Source organism: Mus pahari, chromosome 4 (genome assembly GCF_900095145.1).
Source record: "Mus pahari chromosome 4, PAHARI_EIJ_v1.1, whole genome shotgun sequence".
NCBI lineage: Eukaryota > Metazoa > Chordata > Mammalia > Rodentia > Muridae > Mus > Mus pahari.
The window spans coordinates 84,881,685-84,897,718 of record NC_034593.1 but is presented as its reverse complement, the minus strand read 5'-3'; the positions used below and the strand labels follow the sequence as shown (position 1 = coordinate 84,897,718).

At 43.4% G+C, this 16,034-nt stretch overlaps 1 protein-coding gene across 2 annotated transcripts in view; it reads left to right on the top strand.

The window, feature by feature from the left end:
* Positions 1 to 1,596: 1,596 nt before the first annotated feature.
* Positions 1,597 to 16,034, top strand: part of Snx27 (sorting nexin 27) — an 80,391-nt gene continuing 65,953 nt past the window's right edge. For both annotated transcript variants that reach the window (XM_021195592.1, XM_021195593.1), the window contains exon 1: positions 1,597 to 2,062. In XM_021195592.1, the coding sequence (XP_021051251.1) occupies positions 1,758 to 2,062 (305 nt within the window). In that variant the 5' untranslated portion in view covers positions 1,597 to 1,757. The remainder of the gene's footprint in view (positions 2,063 to 16,034) is intronic.

The following is a 16,034-nucleotide window of genomic DNA, read 5'->3' as shown; positions in this document are numbered from 1 at the left end:
TCTGTGTAGCCCTGGCTGTCCTGGAACTCACTTTGTAGACCAGGCTGGCCTCGAACTCAGAAATCCGCCTGCCTCTGCCTCCTGAGTACTGGGATTAAAGGCATGCGCCACCATGCCCAGCCTTGTCCCCTGCAATCTTAAGAACTCTGCATGGCCTGTAAACTCTTTCAGGGGCTTGTTTGTTTTTATAAACCATCAGCTTCTTTTAGGTTCACGATGTTTTACTTGTGTGACCTCATCTACCAAACAGGGACCTCGCTAGTGCTGTAAAGAGTTAATAAGCTATAGATGTAAAGTCTTGGTACACAGTCCTGTTGAGAGCTATAGATGTAAAGTCTTGGTACACAGTCGTGTTGAGAAAGGTAGTTCTTGGTACCTCTCCTCTTCTGCTGGATGCCAGGAAGGCAGACCCCTGGCTCGTTATCTCCAGATTATTTCTCCAGGTTGTGGGGTTGTGTTAATATGTCATTTTGGGAGATGAAGTAATGTCTCCCTTCAGGACAGAGAGCAAGTTTACTGTATTCCTTTGTACAGAATGGCAAGTTGTGTGTCTTAGGCTCTGATACCTTAGAGGAACATCATTCATCAGTGCTCTTTATCTACTCGGTGCCTGGTGGGGAAGAACTGAGGATACACGTGGAGGCTGATACTGTTCCCTTTGTCTTTGCTTTGTGGAATCTTGTGTATTCTACAAAATCTACTAAACAGGAATGGATTAACTAGTGACCTTATCAGTAGGGGGAAATCAAACACCAGACTGGAGCAGTGATTGCTTAGATTGCTATGTGCATTATTTCTGTCCTTACATGCTGTCACCAGGCACCCAGCTCCATCAAGTTTATATCCTGCCAAATATCCAAAACCACCAACTGCATGTTTTCAAAGAATTCTCTTGTGCCATTGGAAGAAATGAAATAAACGAGATAAAAGCAACTTCAAAACCCTTGCTAAATTAAAATTATTGACCACTTTAATATCCAGTTCTAAATCATGGCAGCTGTTGTTTTCCTCCACACATGCTTTTTTGTATGTCTGTATATAGCCGTGAAGTTGCAATACATGGAAAAGAAAGTTGCGCAAAAGTAGCTGAGCTTTAAATGCTGTTACATAATTGCTGCTTGACTTTGGCCACACAAGTTCCGTATCCTAATACTTGAAATAAGGAACCGAATTCACGATCTGGTTGTATCACTTGATTGCTGGGGCATCGTCCAAGATGAATATACACATGAATAACCGATTCAAGACTGCAATGAATCATCAACTAGTGGTCGGGCATAGTCTCAGCAACCGGGAGGCAGAGGCAGGTAGATCTCTGAGTTTGAGGCGAGCCTGCTTTACAGAGCCAGTTCAGGACAGCAAGGACTACAAAGGGAAACCCTGTCTCGAAACAAAACAAAAACCAAAAACCAAAAACAAAAAACAAAACAAAACAAAAAGAGATGCTCGCCACCCAACCAAGGAAACTTAACCAGAGCCCAAAGCCCAATAAACCACAACTCCCAGAAGGCTTTGAACCCGGATGCGCCATGCATCATATGCAGAACTACATCTCCCAGGAGGCCCTGCAGCGCCCAACCGTCCGGCTTCTCCCGCCTTGCTCCCCTTTCCTCACCCCCTCGCAGCGCCGCGGCCCACTAGCTCCAGCGGTCGGCGGAGCGGGCGCGCGCCGGGGTCGCGCGGCTGCCGAAGGGGGCGGGCGCGCGCCGGAGGAGTGGAGGCGTCGGGGGGCGGGGGACCGCTCGCTTGCTCGCAAGATGGCGGACGAGGACGGGGAAGGGATTCACCCCTCAGCCCCGCACCGGAATGGAGGCGGCGGCGGGGGGTCTGGGCTCCACTGCGCCGGGAACGGTGGCGGGGGAGGCGGCGGCCCGCGGGTCGTGCGCATTGTCAAGTCCGAATCCGGCTACGGCTTCAACGTGCGGGGCCAAGTGAGCGAGGGCGGGCAACTGCGGAGCATCAACGGGGAGCTGTACGCGCCGCTGCAGCATGTGAGCGCCGTGCTGCCCGGGGGGGCGGCCGACCGGGCCGGGGTGCGCAAAGGGGACCGCATCCTGGAGGTGTGAGTATCGCTGCCGCCACGCCCCGTCCTCCTAGCCTTCGCCTGCCCTGGCCCCGCACCCTGTCACCCAGGCCGCACCTCTCTTAGCTCGAGAGCCTGCCGCGACCCTCGCCCCCCGCGGGCCTTGGCGGCCCGGCTTGGAGCCTCCCGCTTGCCTGGCGTCTCCAGTGTGTGCTCTCTCTCCCCGCTGCCCCCATGCCTTTGGCTGCTCTCAACCCGTTTGCCTTCTCCTATAGCATGCCTCTTTCTGCCCCTTACTGAGGGAGTCTCCTTTTCGACCTAGCCAGGACTGTGTCCTCCCCAACTTTTCATCTTTAGCAGCATAGTTTCTTGGTCTCTGCCACTCCCCTCAGACCTTGTGGACTGTCCCTTCTGCCCTCTAGACCTGATAGGGCCTGTGGTCAGCTCATTTTCCTCTGGAGGCATCATTTCTCCCTACCTTAACCCTCCACCCCTTTTCCTTAGTTATTCCCCGTTATGATAAAGCACACCGACGTTTTTGCATCCACCGCTTGGCCTTTTCTCCCCTCTTCTTCTTTGTAGTCACAACCATCTCGAGTATACCTTATCACATGCGTTTTTTTGGGGGAGGGGTTGCAACCTGATTTTCAGGCTAGTTTCTCCATGGCTATATTGCTTTTGAGTACAGCCTTTTCTGGCTCCCCGACTTCCCACGTGCACCACCCCTCACACCTTGGAGTTCGGTTTAATAGTGCTCTCCTAGCTCCTGCTTCCCTCAGACTGCAGTCGCCTTAGGTCTTTGCCCTCTCCGTTTTCCTCCTGCTCTGTGCTGTTGCAATCCTACTCTTTATCTTATTTCTCGACGTAGCTTTCCCTTCTCTTTTAAAGGCCTCTTCTGCTGTTGCAACCCATCTTCTGCTGCAGTCTTCCTCCATCGAACTTGTTCAGGCTCACTCGTCACCACCATATCCCTTAAAGCTCCAGGGATGTTGTCTTGGCAGTTTGAACGCAGACCTCCACTGCCCTAAGCTGTGTTGTGGTTGTGATTTTGTACTTTGTCCTAAATTTGTATAGTGGTTGTTGGTTGACTTGTTGGCGCTGTGTGCTTTCATTGTCTTCATTCTCCTTCAATCCTGGATTTCTCTCCTTACTGCATCTATATTGTATCTCTCCCCTCCCCGCCCCCCCCTCTTTCCATGATGGGATTTACTCACACAAGTCTTTTTTTTTTTTTAAACATTTCATTTTAATTGTAAGTTCCACAGCTGCCTGCTCTTCATTTTGTAAAACAGATTCATGTAAGGCCTGCACTTACAGAACCTTGAAAGTCTATCCTGTAAAGAGCCCCCCTCCCTCCAGTCTTTTTTTTTTTTTTCGTTTTTGTGCCCATTACTCTTACTCTGTTTCCTCATCTTTTCCACTTCAAGAAAGAGTAGCTCAGTAATGCATGTGTGTGAAGAGCTTGCACATTTCTTCTGACCTTTATGGAAAGAAATGCTTGTGGGTTTTTTGTTTGTTTGTTTTGTTTTAAATTGCTATATAACAGACTATTTTCTAATATTATATTTTTAGTCTTTGTGGGGAGCACTAAGATACTGAGTACAATAATGGCTTTGATGCCTTCTAACTGGTTACCTGGGTATTTATTTTCTAGAAAATGCAAACGTTGTGACTGATGATTTCTTCTGATAGAAACTTTTAGAGTTGTCATTTTGCTTTCCCTTTGGAAATTAACTTTGATTCAGCTCTTTATTTTTAGTTTTAAAATATATAAAGTTATAAGTGTATTAAAGTTCTAGGTCATTTGCTGTATAGGATCCAAAACGATGAAACTACAGCTAATATCTTCCATGAGTGTTTAAGCTTTTTACTCTTACCGTAGTCTGCAGCAGAAATCCCAGCTGTAAACTAGTCGTTGTAAAAAAGATCTGAGGGACCCTGGGAATCCTTATGAGAGACCAGGAGCCTAAAAAGTAGAAGCTAATATCTTTTGGTACTGTCCTTGGTGGTGAGAGAAATTTTTGTAATTTTTGGTGGCAGGGGAAAAGAAATACTGCCTAGACAGTTGTTCCTGGAAGGTTGGTGATGATAAAAAGAAATCTTCATGGTATTGGTTTTGTATCCTTTGAGCTTTTTGTTTTCTGATTCAAAATTCTCTTCCAAAATTCAAAATTCTTTGAAACTATGGTACCACCGTAGAAGTAATAGAGGTAACTCACAATTCTAAGCTAGTTTATAACTTCTGACACTTCTGTATACCTGCCCCCAACTCCCCCATTTCCTTAGACTTTTAAGTAAGAGAAGAAAAAAAAAATGAGCTATTAACTTTAGGGATTTATTTATGTATTTGAGGCAGAGTCCCATGTAGCCCAGGCTGGCCTCATTCTGCATGGAGTTTAGGAAGACCTTGAGCTTCTGGCTGTCCTACCTCCTCCTGCTGAGTGCTGGGATTGCAGGTCTGAGCCACTTCGATGGGCTTGTGTGGTGCTGAGGGTGGAACCCAGGGATTAGGGCTTCCTGCTGGCTAGGCAGGCATTCTACTGACTCGGAGAACTACACTTCCCATTTGTCTTACCCAAGTTCTTAATTAATCTTTCAGTTGTCCCAGGAAAGCTTTTCATGTTGATGAAAAGTAATGGAATCTGAGTTAGGGATAGGTTGATTATTACTGTATAATTTTATCGTTGTGTACCAAGTCACAGGCAGGTAGGTGTCTGAGCTTCGATAATTGAAGTTTGAGATTTCTCCCTATTTTAAACTCCTTTCCCTATGTGCAGACAGCTTTTATTCCATTTATCATGTTGTCGTTGTTTGGACAACTGGTAGAGGTGTGAAAGAATAGTAACAAATATAAGTGGATCTAGACTTGAGCATCAGCAAGAGGAGCCATCTCTTTGTGTTTCTCTTAGAGTCTGCTTACCCAGGCTCATTGCATCCTGGGATAATTGTTAAACTCAACTGGAGCCAGTATTGGCTCACTTTCTCCTTTTCCTTTCAAGGCTGCCTAGAGTCATGTTGCAGGGCTTGGTACCACAGTATGAAGAAGCCCTCTGGGCTCTAAATTTACTACGGATGGAAAGTTTCTTGACTAACACTGTTAGTCTCTACCTTGTAATTTTCCCCAGTGTAATGTGTACTGTGTGCCTTCCCTTTGATGTGCATGTACCTTGAGGCCAGAGTATGAAAAATGCTTTCAACAAATAGAACCAAAATAAATATATCTTTGCACTGATTATATGGTATGTGAATAACTGACTTCAGGTTAATCTCTATAAAGTTAACGTAGGTCTGAGGATACTTGATTTCGAGAGAGTTGCCCTTGGGAGAGTTGCTGTGTGCAGTGGGGTGTGGAACTGCCTGCAATCTTTGAGATTGTGTTTGTGGGCCTTTTTTGACTTGATCCTGGGATGTGTGTGTGTGTCTGCCTTCTCTCTCACCACAGGGTTGGCTGGGGTTAAAGATGTTTCCCCCGTTATAGCCAGCTTTTAGGTGAGTTCCAGGAGTCGAACTCAGGTGGTCAGGCTTGCACAAGCCAGCACTTTTACCTGCCAAACCTGCTTTGGAGAGTGTGAATTTCAAGCACAGACCCTTAAGGCTTGGCTTGTAAGCATTCAAAATCATGATGTATGCTGCTAGTCAGACAGTATATGCTTCCCTTCTTAGCAACTACCTGATAATACACCCATCAGCTTTTCCTTGCTAAGGTTAAAGCATAAATAAATTATTTTGTGCAGTTTGTTTATTGAGGGTCTTTTTTTTTAATTTCATGTGAATTTTTGAAAATAATTTAACAGTTTGATAATGATTTTTACAGTTGAGTGAGTCATGAGACATTAAATATTTTCTTAACCTTTATTAAAAAATATTGAGGGCTGGTGACATGGCTCAGTGGGTAAGAGCACCCGACTGCTCTTCCGAAGGTCTGGAGTTCAAATCCCAGCAACCACATGGTGGCTCATAACCATCCGTAACAAGATCTGACTCCCTCTTCTGGAGTGTCTGNCATAACCATCCGTAACAAGATCTGACTCCCTCTTCTGGAGTGTCTGAAGACAGCTACAGTGTACTTACATATAATAAATAAATAAATCTTTAAAAAAAATTGTTTTTTTTTCCCCCTCTGGCTCAGATTTTCCAGGTAGACTTGGATAATAATGCTTGAAATGATGACTGAGCAAAGGGAATGTTTATGGCAAAGTTCTCACCCTTAGCATGCATGAGAATCACTTGGGGTCCTAAGCCAGGAGCACAGATCTGTAGCTATACTCTTCAGTGGCTGGGATTCAGTGGGTCTTGCATAAGACGAGGAATCTTTGTCACTCCTTTGCCAGGTATAGGGAATGTAAGTCACATGCTAAGCCACATTCTCAGAACAACATGATAGTTACAGACTATTCTAGATTGTTCTCAGCTCATTGTGCTTTATCATTATGATTACAGTGGGAGCCACTAGCTAGGACTTTGCTAACACATAGTGAGTTATTAAGCTCGTGAGTTCCAAACTAAGGGAAAGACAGTTCCTCACCAAGTAGTCTGTCCAGTTGTACCTACTTCAGTGGATTTTGCTGTTGTCTTGCAGCAAAGGTGTATCATCATTTAGAGACAAATGATGATAATCATTGTGTCATCTCGCAGTGTCTATGGTTTGTTACAGTTTGCAATGCAATATATATTCATTTGAATTTCAGGATAGCCTTCTGGATGGAACGGTTTAAAGATCCTTGGGCAGGAACTGTGTTAACTATTATGTTTATTGAATCCCTAGCCAAATATGTTGTGGAACCTTGGTTTTTCTTCAGTGAATACTTGAATATAGTAGATAGGAGTAAAATTCCCCCTGCGTTGTGGGAAGAGTCTGCACTGAGTGACATTCAGGGTTAAACCCAGGTCTTAGGGTGCCTTCCCGGTTAGAAGCTTGTTTTGGTTATTGACTGTTAACAGTCAACTTCCTTAATTTTTATTTATTCATTGGAAGTTTCACACCTGTATCTTGATCATATTTACCCCAGCTCCTCCCAACTCCCCTTAGGATTCCCCCTCCTACCCCTGTGATATCTCCTTCCCAACTTCATGTCTTCCTTCTATAACTAATTAGTTAGATAATTTTTTAACCCACTCAGTCCAATTAGTGCTGTTCATGTGGGCATGGATGTAGGCCATTCACTGGGGCAGGGGGACCTCCCAGTGGCCATACTTTCCAAGAAGAGTGACTTCCTTCCCCAGCAACAGCCATCAACTACCAATGGCTCCACAGCCTAGGTGGGGGCTCCCAATAGTCGTCTATTCTTGATGGTAACTAGTGATTTAAAATCAATCAAGAGTAGCTGAACTTTGTTTCTGTTTGTGACATGTGACTTGCATTTTTTTATTTATCCTTTATCTCATGTTAGTATGGATCAGAGGCTGGAGTCTAAAGAAAACTTTCTTTGCTCCTATATTGCTGGGTTTTCTCTATTGCCAGCAAAGGGAAGGAACATGACAGTCATTCTTGTTACTTAAAAATACTTTTAGTCTCATGTAGTGAGGGTACAAACAAATCATAGTAAACTTGAAAACCACATTACCTTCCCTCAGAAATCATTTTCATGGGTTGCTGTGGCTAAGTAAAGGCATGGTGCATGCCTTTAATCCTGGCACTCGAGAGGCTAAGACAGGCTGATCTCTGTGAGTTCAAGGCCAGCCTGGTGTATATAGTGAGTTCAGGCAAGCCAGGGCTATATAGAGGGACTCAATCTAAACCCCTTTACCTTCCACCCCACCCCTCAAAAGAAAGACTGATTAGTTGCATAAGGGCTAGACTTTGTGGTAAACAATTATCTTTCAGCCACTACTAGTTTATTAGTTAATTTTAATTTGTTTTAGGTGAGGGCTTGCTACCATGCACTTACTGGTAAGTATTTTAGAAGCTAAGTCTCCATGGGAATAATTCTTATGAAATGCTAGATAAGCAGAGAGATTTAACTGACTTTGGATTTTTTTTTTTTTTTTTTTGAGACAGGGTTTCTCTGTGTAGCCTGGGCTATCCTGGAACTCCCACTATAGACAAGGCTGACCTCAAGCTCAGAGATCTAACTGCCTCAGTCTCCTGAGTGCTGGGATTCAAGGTGTGTGCCACCATGCCCAACTGAGATTTAACTGATAAGCAAAGACTTTATGATCACAACAAAGTGTTTTAAGGACACAATCCATGCTGAGTTTATTCAGCGCATGGTGACATTACTGACAAAGAGCATTGTGATAGTGTAACTTAAGCCAGGGACATTCATTCTGGCAAAAAACAATCTTTAGGCAGTGTTGGAAGCTTTTCAAAAAAAACAGGCCTCCAGTTCGAGGCCAGCCTGGTCTACAGAGTGAGTTCCAGGACAGCCAGGGCTATACAGAGAAACCCTGTCTCGAGGGGAAAAAAAAACAGGCTTCATGGTAGTGGCACAAACCTTTCATCCCAGCACTAAGGAGGCAGAGGTAGGTAGGTTCTCTGTAAGTTTCAGGCCACCCTTGTAAGTTACAGGACAGCCAGGGATACACAGTGAAACCCTGTCTCAAAAAACCAATCAACCAGCCAGCCAGCCAGCCAACCAACCCTTTTCAAAAAACCTTCAGTAAAGTTTGTGTTTCTAGCACTCAGAAGGTTGAGGTAAGTGGGTCTTGAGTTTTAGACCAGCCTGTGCTACATAGAGAGGTCCTATCTCAAAAACAAAACTACCAAAAGTAACCCCACCCTAAAATAAAACAAGACAGAAAACCAAAATTGTTATACCTTTTATATTACAACTCAGTGTACACATACAGACCAGCATTAAGTGCCACCAAGGTAAACCACCAAAACTATTCACTGCTTGTCTTTTTTTTTTGTACAGTAGTCAAGTTTCTTACCTTTTTTTAAAGCAATGTCTTTTAAAATTTTTATTAGTAGCATGTGTATGTATGAATGCACACATACATGCATGCATATGCATGTACATGTGTACTGTAGCATGTGTGTGGACGCCAGAATATGGCTTTGTGGAGTCTACATTCTCTCTTTCCATCTTTGTGTAAGTTTTGGGGCTAGAACTCAGGACTGGCTTTCCAGGCTTGGGCATTTTGCAGTGAGCTACCATCTTGCCAGCCCACTCTTTGTTTGAATGCTCATTGGACCATGTTCACATTCTAAAAACACTGATTTGTTCATCCTTTGGATGCTAGGTCTTACAGGTGCTTGGCAGGTAGTCTACTACTATCCATGAGCTAGCTTATCTGCAGCCCTAAACATAGTGATTTAGCTATCACCCTGCCTCCCCACCCACTGCTAATTTATATGGCCTGGTTGGTTTCATTCACTCTTAGGCACAAACTCTGTCAGGTATCACTAGGATTGTGAGTCAGTATGCCTGGCTGTAAGCCTTTGAGGAGCTTGCTCTGAGTTGGGGAGCTACTAGAAACAGTTTACTCTGCAAAAAAGCAAACTGAAGCAATGGAGGTTGTCTTAGTTAGGGTTGCTGTGAAGAGACACAATGACCAAAGCAGTTCTTACAAAGGATCACATTTAATCTGGGCTGGCTCACAGGTTCTGAGGTTCATTCAGTCCATCATCAAGGTGGGAAGCATGGCAGCATCCAGACAGGTGTGGCGTTGGAGGAGCTAAGAGTTCTTCATCTAGTTCCAAAGGCAAATGGGAGAAGACTGAATCTCTCAGGCAGCTAGGAGGAGGGTCTCAAGGCCCACCCCAACAGTGGTTTCCTCTAATAAGGCCACACCTACTCTAACAAGGTCACACTCCTAATAGTGCCACTCTTTGGGCCAAGCATATTCAAACCACCACAGAGGTGAATGGGAAATAGTTGCAATTTAGAGTGGATTTGCTTAAGAAGGTTGGCAGTTCACAGAAAGTTTTTATGTAATTAAAAAATGTGTATTGTGAACACATGATAGCGCGCGCGCATGTTTGTGTGTGTGTGTGTGTGTACCCATGTGTGTAGGTCAGAGGACAGTTTTCAGGAGTAAATTCTCTTCTTCATTGTGGCTTCCTGGAATTGAACTTGGGGTGTTAGGCTTTCAAGGCAACTGCTTTTTTCCAGAGTTCCCCCGGCTTCTATGTGAAGTATTTATGAGACTGAAGGACAAGTATTTCAGTAGTAGAGAAAGAGGAAGGGTTTCATAGGCTAAAGGCCTGACCAAAGGGAGGAAGATGCAGGAAGTTGGAGGGTAGCAAGGACCCTCAACTCACTGTTGGGGCATAGAAACTGGGAAGGATGGGTAAAGTGAGATACAAAGCGGCCTTGAGAGCAGCGCCAACAAGTTTGGAATTTTCCCTCCCAAGACATGGTTTCTCTGTGTAGCCCTAGCAGTCCTAGAACTGGCTCTGTAGACTAAGGGATCTGCCTGTCTATGCTGGGATTAAAAAGGCAGGTGCCACCACCACTTGGCTAACAAGTCTGGATTTCGTTCTTATGTGCTAGGAATATAGTTGTGTGTGTGTGTATATATATATATATATATATATATATATATATATATATATATCCATGCAAATTTTGGTTTTGTTGAACACATTTCCAAGGTTGAAGTGGAAAAATCGGTGTTAAAATGAAAGACCATTTTTTTTTCTCCTTTGATTGTCTTCTGCCGTATGAAGAAGGGAGCTGAGAGCAAGGTTGCTCTGACACACAGTGCTAGGAGCTGCTGATGAGACGCTGCCTCCCACATGTTGCCCAGAGTCCTGGCCAGCTTAATGTCTGCTTCCTGTCACCTTATGTTGTAAATGACTGAGCTGGGCTTATCACTGTGTTTATAGCATTTCGTCCTTATGTGCTCCAGGGCCCAAACTATGATGTCTTGTTCTAGATATACTTTGTGTCTGTGATTGGAAAGTGCCACCTTAGATTTAAATCCTTTCTGTTGGTGGTGTGGGAAACATGGCTCAGGGCTAAGAGCAGTAGCTTCTTTCCCACAGAACCAGAACCTAGTTCTCAGCACCCACAAGACAGCTCACAACCCCTGTAACTCCAGCTCCAGGGGTCTAATATCCACTCTGGCCACATACTGCCTCTCACATGTGTGATTGCAGAGACACACACATTTTCATGGACACAAAAATAATCTTAAATCTTTTGTTTGGTATTATAGCTTGTTGGGAGTTGAGGTGTCTAAAGTACTAAAGTGAGTACCTGAAGTCTGTCTTCAGCATGAAAAAGGTGAATTTTCGCTGTGTCAGGAATGTGAAGAGTGCTTCAGTTTTGTGAGATTCTGTTAATTGGATGTCAGGTGGTACGTGTCTGTCATCTTGTACTTACTGTCTCTTTTGGCTAAGTAAGGTTCTCCTCACTGGAGATGTGCCCATTCTTGAGTATTTGAGTTGCTGAATGAGGCACCGTGTATGTGTGTCCTTATGTTTTTCCTCCAGTGAACTTCTCTTTGGGAAATGTTCCTGTTTGTGACTGTAGTCCAGGCTGGCCTTTAACTCAGTACTTAGCTGAAGCTGGCCTTGAACTAACTCTTTCTCTCTGTCTCGCTCTGTCTTTCTCTCTCTGTCTTTCTCTTTCTCTGTCTCTCTGTCTTCCTCCCTCCCTCTCTCCTTCCCCTCCCTCTCTGTTTTTCAAGACAGGGTTTCTCTGTGTAGCCCTGGCTGTCATGGAACTTACTCTGTAGACCAGGTTGGCGTTGAACTCAAAAGAGGTGTGTACTAACACACTGGGCTGGTTTTGAATTTTTGATTCTTCTACTTGTATCCCAATGCATTACCACATCCGGCTTGGTTTTATTAGGTTGTCCAAGCAGACATCAAACTTGCTGTGTAGCCAGGTTGACTGTCCTCGATGTTCTCCCATTCTCACCTACTGAGTATTGGGAGTCAGACATGTGCCATCATGCCCAGTGGAGAAACATCTTTTTTTTTTTTCCCCCAGACAGGGTTTCTCTGTGGAGCCCTGGCTGTCCTGGAACTCACTCTGTAGAGAAACATCTTTTTAAAAAAATGTTTTGTTTTTACTTAAGCTATCTGAAGCATTTGTTTTATTTTGTGCTGGTTAACCCAGGGTCTATGCATGCTTAAATACTTAAAATCTATTAAGCTATACCCCTAACATTATTCAAAATGTGATATATTTGTGTGACAGACCTCAGATCAAGACCAGACCCCCCCTCAAAAACCAAAACCAAAACCAAAACCAAAACCATGTATGCTGTGGATTCAATACCCAAGTGATTTGCTTACTAACAGCCATCTGTAGGAGTTGTCTGCTTGCATTGGTACTCTTCACCTGCTTTCAGGGTGGTTCTTATGGGACTGTTCAATGAAAATAATAAGGAAATTGGCTCTTTATACAGCAGAGGTTTCTTAAGTCTGTGTGTCTGTTTAGGTTTAGTTATACACTGTTTTTAGAATTGAGAGGCAGACTGAGTATTTGGAGATTGTGGAAGATGTGATAATTTCGGAAAGTTTAGAAACACACCTTCACTTGTTTTGCTAGTTTATCTTCAAAATGTGCAAGGTGTTTGTCTACAGAATATACTCTAGGGTTATACTATATTTATATTAAGAGATGCTGGAGCTGGAGAGATGGTTCACTGGTTAAGAACACTTGCTGCTCTTGAAGAAGATGCAGGTTCGGTTCCTAGCACCCACACTGGGGGGACTCATCATAATCATCTTTAACTCAGGCTCCAGGGGATTGATCCATTGACGCCATCTGGACCTTTTGGAGACACACACACACACACACACACACACACACACACACACACAAAAACAGATCTTCAGGTTGGGTGAGATGGCACATTCAATTAATCCTGGCACTCAGGAGGCAGAGGCAGGTTGATTTTTACGAGTTTGAGGCCAGCCTGGTCTACAGAGCAAGTTATAGGACATCCAGGTCTGCAGAGAGACTCTGTCTCAGAACAAACAAAAGAGCAGTTAGCTTTCAGAACTGCTGAGCCACGTTGACAGCCCCTGGAATTTTGTATTCTAGCAGGAGTGAGATGAACAAAATGGTTTTATTGTAGATAACAAAGGTCGTACTGGCTTTATAGGCAATTTCCAAACTTTTTTTTTTTAGCTTGATTATGTATTTTTTAAAAAGACTTATTTATTTTATGTATATGAGTACACTGTAGCTGTACAGATGGTTGTGAGGCTTCATGTGGTTGTTGGGAATTGAATTTTAGGACCTCTGCTCACTCCTGTTGCCCCACCCCCCACCCCCCACTCCCACCCAGCATGCGCTGGTCAACCATGCTTGCTCGGTCCTTGCTCATTCCAGCCCAAAGATTTATTTTTATACATAAGTACACTCTAGCTGTCTTCATTCAGACAAGCCAGAGGGGGGCATCAGATCTCATGGGTGGTTGTGAGCCACCATGTGGTTGTTGGGATTTGAACTCAGAACCTTTAGAAGAGCAGTCAGTGCTCTTACCCGATGAGCCATCTAGCCAGCCCGATTATATTTTTATAGCTTGAAAAATATCTTAAAGTATCATACTTTCCTGGATGACAAATATGATTAATTTTCCAGATACATATCCTGTATTTGTAAACTGATTGCCTTGTAATTACAGACTTAGGAACTTTTCATTCTTTCCTAAGCAATCACCCCTTGTTTGTTGTAGTTGGAGGTGTTAAGTTGGAGAACAGGTGAGCTCTCTGTACTTCCCTTGCCTCAGGCAGATGCTTTGGGAGAACTTACAGCCACAGGTAAAGTCTCAGTGCAGCAGGTTACTCCCCTTCCCTGCCGCTTGAGAGCATCTGGTGCTGACCCACACACAGTCAGCTTTGCCAGGGTCAGTTTTTACTGTTACAAAAACTCTTTTAGTGTCAATTTTCTGAATAGAAATACTTGATTTTGTTTTGTATTTAGAGATAGGGCCTTTCTGTATAGTTCTAGTCTTGGAACTTACTATACAGACCAAGCTGGCCTTGAACTCACAGAAATCTGCCTGCCTCTGCCCTCTGGAGTGCTGAAATTAAAGGCATGTGCCACAATGCCTGGCTGGAAATGCTTTAAAAGTATTGGTAAAGGTTGGAGAGATAGTTCAGTAGTTAAGAGCACTGGCTGCTCTTGCAGAGGACCCTGCACCCACATGGTGGCTTAAAATTGTCTAACTCCAGTTCCAGGGCATTGAACATACTCTTCTGGCCTCTGTGACACCAAGTATGCAAGTGGTGCACATACATGTAGGCAAAGTACCCATACAATTAAATGAAAAATAAAAGTGCTGATAAGGGCTGGAGAGAGCCATTAGTGGTTAAGAGCATTTGCTTTGCAATCAGAGAACTAGGGTTTAGATCTTAAGTAAGTATTCTAGAAAAGCTGTAACTCCAGCCTCTAGGAATGACACACACACACACACACACACACACCCCTATACACAAACAAAAATTTGGTAAATCCAGTTGTTGTCATATACCCACACTTAAGGAGACTAAGGGTTGTCTTAATTTTAGAAATTGTGTACATAAAGATTCATTCTGTGTTGGATAGGTTTTGTTTGACAAATAACATTGTGCACCCATTGTAAGCTGCCATGTGAGTGCTAGGAACTAAATCTGTGTTCTCTGTAGGATCAGTCAGTGCTCCAGCCCCAGTAGCATATTTCCTTTGATAGCTGAATTAATACTTGATTATATGGATGTATTCATTCACTGATTGAAGGACATCCTGGTTACTTATAGTTTGGGACAATTATGAATAAGGATGCTTTAAGCATCTGTGTACAGGCTTTAGTGTGGCTATGAATTTTTCTGTTCATCTGGGTCAACACATAGGAGCATGATTGATGGATTGGATAGTAAAACTATGTGAAAAATTGTCAACTTGCCTTTCAAAGTCACTGTACTAGTGCTATGAAAAGACACCATGACCAAGACAACTCATTAAAAAAAAAAATACTGGGGCTTGCTTATAGTTTCAGAGGGTTAGTTCATTATCATCATGGCAGAGAACATGGTGGCAGGCAGGCAGATAGACATGATGCTGGAGAGGTAGATGAGATCCTTAGGCAAAAGCGAGGGATGGAGAGGGCAGTGAGAACAGGCAAATACTGGTCCTGGCAGCCCATTCCTAGTGGCACACCTATATTCCAGGAAGGCCAAATCTCTGTCCAGGAATTAAGTATGCAAGTGTGCAAATATGTGAACCTCTGGGTGGGGGAGGGGCTGTTCTCATTCAAACCACCACACAAAACGTGACTACTATTTTACATTCTTGCAACAAGGACAATTATATTTGTCTCACATCTTCACTGGTATTTGGTGTCTGACATGGTAAGTTTGGATTTTAGCCATGTTTATTAAGGCCATGCTATTTTGATTTTGAATTCCTCCATGATAAATGTTGAATTTCATTTCATGTACTTATTTTCTATCTGCATATATCTTCAGTGAGATATCTGTCCAGAAACTTTGCCCATTTTTAATTTGGGTTGTGGGGCCAGGTGATAGAGGCTCAGCTGATAAAGGCACTTGCCACCAAGCCCAGGGACCTTTGTTTGATCCTGGGGCTTATGTGGTGGAAAGCAAGTACTGGTTCCCAAAAGTTCCCTTGCCTTTATATGCACAGTGTTGCCCCACCCCCAACCCCCTAAGTAAATACCTGTGTTAAATTGGGTTGTTGTGTTTTAAGAGTTTTCCAGGCATTTAGATACAGATACTTTTTTGGATACATGTTTTTGTAAATGTTTTCATTCTCTGTCTTTCATAGAGACTTTTTAAATTTTAGGTAAAGTTTAGCTTGCTAGTTTTTTCCCATTTGTGGATCATGTCTTTAATGTCATATCTAAAATCTCATTTTCAAACACCAAATCACATAGAGCTTTTGTACTCTGGTCTTTTTAGAAGTTTTATAATTTTTGGAGACAGGGCCTCAGTATGTATCAGAGGCTGATCTTGAACTTGCTATGTACCCCAGTCTAGCCTTGAATTCTTGTCTTGCCACCTCAGCTTCCTGAATGTAGGATTCTACCAGAATTCCCTCCTTACAACTACATTTTCTTTTTCTTTTTCCTTTTCCTTTTCCTTTTTTTTTTTTTTTTTTTTTTT